This window comes from Cygnus atratus, chromosome 2 (genome assembly GCF_013377495.2).
Source record: "Cygnus atratus isolate AKBS03 ecotype Queensland, Australia chromosome 2, CAtr_DNAZoo_HiC_assembly, whole genome shotgun sequence".
In the NCBI taxonomy this organism is placed as follows: Eukaryota; Metazoa; Chordata; class Aves; order Anseriformes; family Anatidae; genus Cygnus; species Cygnus atratus.
Genome location: NC_066363.1, coordinates 37,134,216 through 37,143,982, shown reverse-complemented (window position 1 = coordinate 37,143,982; position 9,767 = coordinate 37,134,216). Strand labels below are relative to the sequence as shown.

Genomic DNA, 9,767 nt, shown 5'->3' with positions numbered 1-9,767 from the left:
GAGCGCGGAACGCCCGGGGCAGGGGGCCTGCCGCAGCCAATAGGAACGCGCCCCCCGTGTTGTGCGGACGCCAACGTTCGCTTCCTGGAGAGCGGAGGCCCCGCCGCAATCCGTGGAGCGTCCCCTCCGTCCGATTGGACAAACGGCGCGACAGACGGGGAGTCCTCCCAATGGGCGGCTGCACTTGCTTGTCCTCACCAATCAGAAGGCGTGCCCCGCCCACTCCGGGACAGCACGAAGCCGGGGGGCTGCCAGTCGCAGGCCCGCTGCCACGTCTGCGGGCCGGGCTGCGGGTAACGGGGCTAACGGGCCCGGGGCGCTGAGGGGGGCGGCCATGGCGGCAGTGCTGCGGGCCGTGCTGCTGGGCGCCGCCGTGCTGCGCTGCGCGGCCGCCGCCCTCATCCCCGCGGCCGAGGTGGAGGTGGAGGTGCTGCAGAAGCCGTTCCTGTGCCGGCGGCGGAGCAAGTGGGGGGACCTGCTGCTGGTGCACTACGAGGGCTTCCTGCAGAGCGACGGCGCCATGTTCCACTCCACGTAAGGCTGCCCGGGGCTCTGCGCGTGTATGTGTGTGCGTTGGGGGGGGGGGGGGTGTACGTTTATTTATTCCTCGGTGGGTTAAAGCAGCGCTGCACGGACTTGAGGGGATCCTTCCCGCCGTGCTCCTTGCGGAAAGCTGCCCTGCCCCCTGCTTCAGCAGCTCAGGAAGGTCTGGCTTGGAAAGGGGGATGTCAGCTGTAAGGCTCCTCTCCTTTCCTTTCTGCAGATCAAAGTGCTAAAATAAATTATAAATAAATGCCGCTTGGCTTCTGCTTGCTGGTTGGGCTCCAGAAAGCAGCGTTGGATAGTGGCTGGTAAAAGATGAGGGTGATGGGTGACCTCTTGGACTGACCTGGGGATGAGTTTTGGTATAAAGCCATCTGCTGTGCACAAATCGTTCCTTAGTTTCTGAAGCAGACTTAGAGGGGAGAAGTTTGCCTCTAACTTAAAAAAAACAGCAACATCCCCCCCCAAAACGCCTTCCAGCCCTGGCAGACACTGATGTTACTGAATGGCTGTAACACTGATGTAACTGATGGCAGTTACTGAAATGACCTAAATGACATATATGGGTCCGGTCTTGTTCAACATCTTCATAGACGTTGGTGAGGGAATAGTGTCCACCCTCAGTAAGCATGCCGATGATACAAAGCTGTGAGGAGTGGCTGACACGCCAGAAGGCTGTGCTGCCATTCAGCGAGACCCGGACCGGCTGGAGAGCTGGGCAGAAGAAACCTAGTGAAGTTTAACAAGAGCAAGTACAGAGTCCTGCACCTGGGAAGGAACAACCGGACGTATCAGTACAGGCTGGGGGACGACCTGCTGGAGAGGAGCTCTGAGGAGAAGGACCTGGGGGTCCTGGTGGACGACAGGTTGACCATGAGCCAGCAGTGTGCCCTGGTGGCCAAGAGGGCCAATGGGATCCTGGGGTGCATTGAAAGGAGCGTGGCCTGCAGGACAAGGGAGGTGATCCTCTACTCTGCCCTGGTCAGGCCTCACGTGGAGTACTGTGTCCAGTTCTGGGCTCCCCGGTACAGAAAGGACAGGGATCTCCTGGAAAGAGTCCAGCAGAGGACCACAAAGATGATACGGGGCCTGGAGCATCTTCCCTATGAGGAAAGGCTGAGAGACCTGGGTCTGCTCTTCCTTTAGAGAGGAAGACTGAGAGAGGATCTCATCAATGTGTATAAATACTTGAGGTGTGGGAGACAGAGGGATTTGGCCAACCTCTTTTCTGTGGTTTGTGGGGATAGGACAAGGGGCAATGGCCACAAAATGGAGTACAGGAAGTTCCGCACCAACATGCACAAGAACTTCTTCACGGTGAGGGTGACGGAGCACTGGAACAGGCTGCCCAGGGAGGTTGTGGAGTCTCCTTCTCTGGAGATGCTCAAGGACTGTCTGGACGCCCACCTGGGCAGCCTGCTCTAAGGAACCTGCTTTGGCAGGGGGGTTGGACCTGATGATCCCTGGATCATCAGGTCCCTTCCAACCCCTACAATTCTGTGATTCTGTGACATTCCTCACCTGCCCCAGGGCAGACAAATCCACATATCAGAGCAGCAGTGATGTAAGTAGGAGGAAGAGCCAGGAACTCAGGGAACCTGCGGAGAGCCTGCGAAGACTTGCTAATGTTGCCTTTCCTGTAAAACAACAGAGTGTTAATAGTGGGAAGCAGCGAAATGAACAAGTACCTGCAGGCTATGTCTGAAATCTGCTTTTGTGGAACCCATTTAAATAAAAAATGTTTTGCATGTTCACGGATATAAACTAAAATCTCACTAATTTTCTCTTGTAGTTAACCTGCCTCTCTAAACGGAGTTCTAGTGACACTTTAAGTTTTTGATGCTGACTAACTTCTGTAAGTGCTCGTATTTCTTGTTAAGAACCTTTCCTGCATGGCTGTCAGTTGAGCTGACTAGTTAAAATTTTGTGCTTGTCAATAGAGTGAAGGCAGCCCTGGTGTTACCACCTGGTTAAACTGGGGAAGGGGATTGTCTGCCTATTTTGAACTTAAACGTTTTGCATGCACTTGTTTCTCTTTTTCTAAATTGTCTGCTATGTAGTCACTTTTTCCCCTACTGGCTTTTTCAGAAGAGATGTGTCAGGCTCTTCTAAGCATGCTATAAGATAGATTGTAATCGTGACCTAGCTGGTTTTTGATTTGCACTTTACCGAAGATGTGCAATAGCCTCAAAAGTAGATTTTTTTAAAGTAGAAATGCCTTTCTAGTCTGATCAGTTTCAAAGTGGAAATAGGTGATCAGGGAAGTGAAGGTGGGGATCCAGGTTGCTCAGCATTGTCAGAAGCACACCGTGTATATGCTGTTTTATTTCTCTCCAGTTCTTAAGAAACCTTATTGCGCAAGGCAGAACTTCTAAGAACTTTAAAAGTCTAGGTCTTTGATTTAAGAAATACCAAGGTGCCAACTGAGATTTTCTTTTTTATTATATAACTACGCTGTGAACATCTTCCATCTGTTCCATGTGCCTTTTATGGAGCTTGCTGTTTAAAGACTAAGTGTTTTATTCCACTCTTTTCCAGTCACAAGCATAACAATGGTCAACCTATGTGGTTTACGCTTGGCATAAGGGAAGCTATCAAAGGCTGGGACAAAGGTTTGAAGGACATGTGTGTGGGAGAGAAGCGGAAGCTAACTATTCCACCAGCCCTTGCTTATGGAAAAGAAGGGAAAGGTAAAAGCCCTGAAGTCCTTCCCTCGCTTTATTTTTTACTTTGCTGATTTACTCTTGGCCTAAGAGGTTAGCAAGCTTTCAAGCTCCTGTTAGTGCCGTGTTCAGTGGTGCTTAGCTTTATTTTATTTAATTTTTATTCAGTCAAACTTGAAGTGCTTACTTAGGTATCACCTTGGCTGTTGCATCTGTGTTTGTGTTAATACTTCCTGAATGTGCATGTGCAAGCCTCATTCTTGTTTGTGGGTTTCTTTTGAACGCAGAAGAACTCCCCGTACTGCTACCTATCCTCTCGTGTTCTCAGCTGATACACTGAAAACTCGCCGTTTATTTCTCCATAAAGGGATGCTTTATTCTTTCCCTCTTCCAGACATTTTTAGTCATGCCTGTTACCCAAAATGGGATATGCAGGAACATTGGCAGCCATGCTGACATCTACTGAAAATGTATTGAATGCTGTACAGACGGATAAAAACATTGCTTGAAATGTTTTCTGGTCAGTAGTACGCAGGCTGAGAGCATTGAGGATATTTTTTCCTTACAAACATTTCCAGACCCCTCTTTTAATGGGAAGGTCGGGTCTGGGATCTGCAGTTAAATGAGTGTCAGTTTGAATGATGCAGGAAGGTTACTTTTTCTGCTTTACACAGGGCACTACTGTAGATTTTTTCCACAAAAAGCTACTAAACGCTGCACAGCTCACCTAGTAATTACAGCCCTAATTGCCTTGATTAATATGTACAGCACTACAAGCCTTCAAAGACTTCTAAGCCTCACCTATGGCTTTAGTGCTTAGAAGCCTGAACAAGTAAACACTGCTAGCTGCTGTAAGGAATGATGTATTTTAGGAAAAAATTGAAGTATTTGAATGTAATTATGTTGCTATTTTCAAACGATGACAGAAATACTCCATTTTCTTCATACTTTGCTCTGAACACACATGATTTCACTAGCCTCCCACCTGGTGCCTTGCCTGCCGTCTGCCCTGAATGATGAGTCAGATGCCTTATTCTGTAATGCTCAGAAAAAATTACCTGAGTTCCAAACCCTGCGCAAGCCACTGTGGTCTGCAGTTCCAGAAGTTTCTGCACATTTATTCTTCTCAGAAATCTATAATCTTGTTTGGTGCTGCAGCTCAGGGTGTATTTGACACCACATCCCCAAAATAGGGAGGATTAATTTTCTCCCTATCATCTCAATTTATATGGATATTGTTGGGGTGCTTCCATCCAATATAGAGAGCTTAAATAGGACCAAATGTGAGAGGAGCAAAGTTGTGTGCTGAACAGTCTTTGACATTAGCATCAGTCATTAGTGTGAGCGCATTGACAGCAGCACTGCCCTTCTGTCCTTCTCTGCAAGAAGAGGTTTTGTTTTGTTTCTTCCTCAGTGCCAGAGTAGCAGGTACAAGGCGTCACTGGGCAACGGGGAGGAATTTGGAGACTGGCAGGGAGATGGTGCATCAGGAGGGTGCACCTAAACTCTCCCTTCCTGCTATGCTGTCCATTGCTCTAGGCTGTATGATGCAGTAGTGGCCCCCTGGCTGTACAGCCTCCTTCAGTGTTTGCGACTCAGACTTCAACTGGCTCTGGGCATGAAAAAGTGGTTCAGGAATCGTGTCTCATAAGCCTGTGATGATGATTGCTGGGTGTGGGCTCACATCAACACGTACTGGTCTCCAACAAAGGTGGCTGCATCTAAAGTTGCACTGCAGGGGCTGCTCAAAGTCTGGGCTACAGTCTGAAATATTTGCACTCAATCACTGTTACAGGTGCTCATCTGTATTCGTTCAAAATGCAGGATGCTTGGGAAGTGCTGGGGTTAGAAGAATGTTTCTCTGAGGCGTATGGCTTCTGTGTGGCACAGAATGCGTAATTGTTTTTAACCTTTCTATATGTTCACCATTCTGGGCAGGAAAAATTCCACCTGAGAGCACGCTGATATTCAACATTGACCTTCTAGAAATTAGGAATGGACCAAGGTCTCATGAGTCATTCCAAGAAATGGATCTTAACGATGACTGGAAACTATCCAAGCAAGAGGTGAGTGGGTTACTCTTTTTCAAGGAAACCTATTGGGATCATGTAGGGGAAAGGAAAAGATAACTAAGCTAAAGATGCACAACTATGCTGCACCAAGCTGAGCCTTGGATCCCAGCTGAACTGCTGGATCGAGGGATTTAGGAGGGGTGCATTAGTATTAATATTCTGATAGAAGGCTTTGCAATGTAGAACACCTGGGCTCTCAGTAGTTAAACATTAAACTCAGTAAAAATCATCTGACATTGCTCAAAACATTGTTCACCGTTAGTAACTGGCTTGGTGTAAATAACTGTTCCAGCAGTCTTTTTAAAAGCTGCCTCAAATCTATTTGCCCTTCAAAGCTTTGAGATTTGCAGAAATAAGTCCTTATTAATGTAGCTCCCATTAGAGCAGCAAATGCCCAGTTTTCTGACAGATTTCTGTATCTATTTGGGGTGGCTGTTTACATCTGCTGGTTTCTCAATGTGCTAAGATGTGAAAAAGCTGTTTTGGTCTTTTACCAGTTGGTACGTAATAATTTCTGCCTAGCTATTCATACTTTATTGAATATACAACAGATGACAGGCTTTCTTGGCACACTTTTCAGTCAGATACCGTAAAGCTATGGCAACTGCTTTGCTAGTTTTATTTTCTGAGAGTCTTTCATCACTGAACGGGGCTGGAGAATCAGTCAGACGAGTATTATTCTGTCAGTGGCATAGGAAGGAAGGTATCCGTTAATAGTCTTAATGCTACAATCCCAGACATAATGGCCCTCTGTAACCCTCCAGTAATTAATTTTCTTGTAAGCCTAAAGACTTTAACCCTTTGTTTTACAGGTGAAAATTTACTTGAAGAAAGAATTTGAAAAACATGGAGCGGTGGTAAATGACACGCAGCATGACGCTTTGGTTGAAGACATATTTGATAAAGAGGATGAAGACAGTGATGGGTTTATATCTGCAAGGGAATTCACGTACAAGCATGATGAGCTGTAAAAAAAAAAAAAAGGATGATATAATTTTTTTGACACAAATGGCTGTGACTTAGACTGTCTGGCTCTCTTGTCATCTTGATTCTATGTTTTGGAATTGACAGCTGCCGTTGGCAAAAGAAAAAACAAACAAACAACACTTTGTATCAAAAGAGAATTTCTGTTTATGTAAAAATGATTTAAACTATTTGTAAGTATGAAAATGTACTTTTGTGCAGCAAAGATTTGCACAATCCATGTTTTTAAATTTTGTATTAACTTATTTTTTTTAGAAATGAAACCAGGTTTCCACTCTTCAAACATTTTGAAAATCAAAATCCAGTTCAGTGCCTTTCTGTGATTTGCTTGTGCATTGAGATCTCTTTCAGTGACTTTTATGTACAAATTCTGGTCTGTGGCTTAATTACTTTTAACCTTCCTTCTTGTGTGTCAGTGCTTGAAAAGCAGTATGCTGATCTTGCTTTTTTCTGCAGATTTTGAAAAGCTATACCAGAAAGCATCAACATCTCCTACCACAGCTGAGAAACTGACACAAAGCTGAGTGAGAAGAATGGCTGTCCAGCGCTGCTTCTGCTTTACTCAAGGGAGAGTTATCAACCATGTCAATAATTGCCTGTTTTTTTTCATTATGTGAACAAAGTAGGAGTTAAATGTCACTTTTTTTTAATCAGTGTCAGTACCATTCTAGGAAATAACTGCAGTTTGGAAAAAAGCAAGTTATCCTGCAGTGCAGGGGTGGTGTCCTTTACATACATACACACACGGTGTTGATTTCTGAAACTCAGTGCTTGTGTTCACAAAGAAAGATAATCCTTGTCCTCGAGTTTTGAGGGAGATCTGAATCAAAGTGTTGCAAAGCTGAAGCTTTTCCCCATTTTCAGAAGAGAAAGAGCGTGCTAAAATGAGGATTGGTATGCCCTGAAGAAAGCTGCGTTGCTTGCCTGCTTTGCTACTGCCTGAATTACAGAACCTGTCTCATCCTTGCACCTTTGCTGTATCTTCACAAGTAGCACAGAAATTATTTGAATTTTAAGTAATAAAGTAAAATTGTGAGGCCTGAGGTAAACACTACAGTGCTGCATCTTCATATGGATAGAGGCAATGAGGATTTCAACTCCATCTCATTTGTTTGAACCCTCTCTGGAGAGGAAGAAGCTTAGCAATCATCCATGGGTTCCTAAATGAGAGGGTGAGGTATCTCTTGGAAGGAATTAGATTGTATTCTGACACCTCTACTGTGGGTTTCTGGACACAGCACTTTGTTTAAAAAAAAAATAGCCCAAGGCTAAAGAGGGACGAAGGCAAATCCAGTTATGTAAAATCAACAATGATGGATTGTACTAATCCTTTACTAGTGCCAAGTGGGGCTCTGCCTTCCAGGTTCTCTATACACTAGATGAGCCAGTTGTTCTCCCTGCCACCTAGTGTTGCAAGTAAGCATCAGAAGATTGCTTTATTAGACAGAGTTGAGCTGTATACGGACATCAAGGATTGCTGCGAACAGTGATTGTTTTTCTGGGGAAAAAAAAGTGTAAGTGAAGGTGTGCAGGAGTGAAATTTTTGTGTTCTTCCAGCATCTGGCATTTCATGGCCAATGACCTACATGATGTGGAGTTATGGTCACATGCATTGGTTTCAAGAATTCGTACATGTTTTTTCCTCCGTCATGCCATCTAGTCTCAAACCCATTTATACTTTTTCTTCCGCAGTGTTCCGTGGCAGTGAGTTTCACAGTAGAATGATGTAGCATAGTGCTTCCCTTGGTTTTTATGCTCGTTGCTTGTCCCGGTTCTTGTGAGGAAATAATGAATAAGCATTCCCTATTTATGTCTTCTTACCAGTCATATCTTTGCATATAACTTTTTTTTCTTTTTTTTCCTCATCACTCTGGAAAATTCAGCTTGCCTAACATTGTTTGTGAGCTGGGTGTCTTGATTTCTTCTAAAGTCACTAGAGCACTAGGCACTTAGGAGCAACTCATCACATTTATATTGTTCATGTTGTGTCAGGATAGATGCCTTATCAAGCAGAGGTACCTGTCTTTCTCCATTAACTATGTGGGGAGCCTAGATAATTACTGTAGCTGAGGCCAAGGATGGCTAATGGGATATGAAGGTGGCCCTTAAGGCAGTCTTGCTTAGGATGAAGGAGCTGACTGGTAACAACCAACCAAATTGGAAATGCTGCGTATGCTCTGCTGGGGAGAGCAGAACTGAAACTTGGATTGGGTCTGCAACGTTTAGCATGTTCTCTGAACATCTGGCTGGGAAATTAAAGCATAAAAACATGAAATAAAACTTGCCCCTGATCACCAGACAAATACTTAAACCTTTTAAATGGATGCTAGTGTGCCTCTTCAGTGAGGACCAAGTGTTTCCTTGGTGTTAAATACGAGTTGGGAGGCAGAGAATACTGTGAAATGTACATATGCATTATCTTAGATTTTTTAAGTATTTCATAAAAATGGCTTTCAGTAAACGTGTACCATAGGCAGTTTGTTAATACCAGCAGACTATTAAAGTTGCAAGACTGAAATGCTCTATTTGGTGTGTTGTTTGCAGATTTATGGCAGAGTGGATGGGGTTTGTTCTTGCTGCTTTTCGTGGTGGCTGTGGTACATTTTCTGAAATGGAGCTAAAAAAACTTTCAAAACTGCAGAATCAGCAGTAGATTTGAGAAACCACTGCAACTTCATTACCATTTGCTGTCATTCAAGTCCTTCTGTGAAGATGATGGGGTTTTTTAGGTAGAAATATCACTGCTTGTCTTACTCTCAGCTGCGTCTGCTTGTTAGTCCACAGGGCATATTGCTGCAGTACCAGCAGGAGCCAGCTAGCTACCTGCAGGAGAGCAGAGGCAGGCAGCTGCCTGCCCTATGAGGGAGGAGGAATATTGGAGCTTCAATGGCAGTCAGCAACATTTAGACCAGCTTGTATGTGAAATGCAAGGTATATTTCCATGAGGAAACAAACCCTCACTGCTTGTCTGTAAAATGCAGCACTTGAAAAAGTGAAGATGGGTCAAAACAGCGTTGTGAGCATGTACTGGATTGTTTCTCCTAAAGTTTATAGCCTCCTTCACACATTTCTTGTTTTATGGTTACCTAGGAAAACACACGCTGATGATTTTTAGAACGGCAGCCTGTCATTCAGAGCTACTACCTAGCAATTACAGAAGGAGTTGCTGCCTTTTGGAGGTACAGAAGCAGCCTTCAGAGCTCATTTTATTTGAAAATCCTCACAATGCAGTGACACAAGAAGGCTTTTGGCAAAGCTTCAGGAACAGTGTTTACACTTTGAGATGTTTTCTAAAGCTTTCTTCTTTGAGATCAACTGACAAGGCAAACAGTGCCGAAGCTATAGGAATTGCTGTATTCGGTTTTAACTCTGCTTTTCAGTACCTTGTGTCCTTATGCTGTCAGCAACATTCTCAGTATCGAGGTGTTCTGGTTTGCAACGAGGTCATAAAATTGCAGTGTTAAGTACATACTGAACAAACTGCTATCGTAGTTTCTCGTCCATG

The 9,767-nt window shown here is 44.6% G+C and overlaps 1 protein-coding gene across 1 annotated transcript; it reads left to right on the top strand.

The window, feature by feature from the left end:
* The first annotated feature begins 86 nt into the window (after positions 1-86).
* Positions 87-8,787, top strand: FKBP14 (FKBP prolyl isomerase 14). Its single transcript, XM_035556488.2, has 4 exons — positions 87-534; positions 3,082-3,233; positions 5,145-5,272; positions 6,091-8,787. Exons 1-4 carry the CDS (start codon positions 335-337, stop codon positions 6,247-6,249), a joined length of 639 nt encoding a protein of 212 aa, XP_035412381.1. The 5' UTR covers positions 87-334; the 3' UTR covers positions 6,250-8,787.
* Positions 8,788-9,767: the final 980 nt, after the last annotated feature.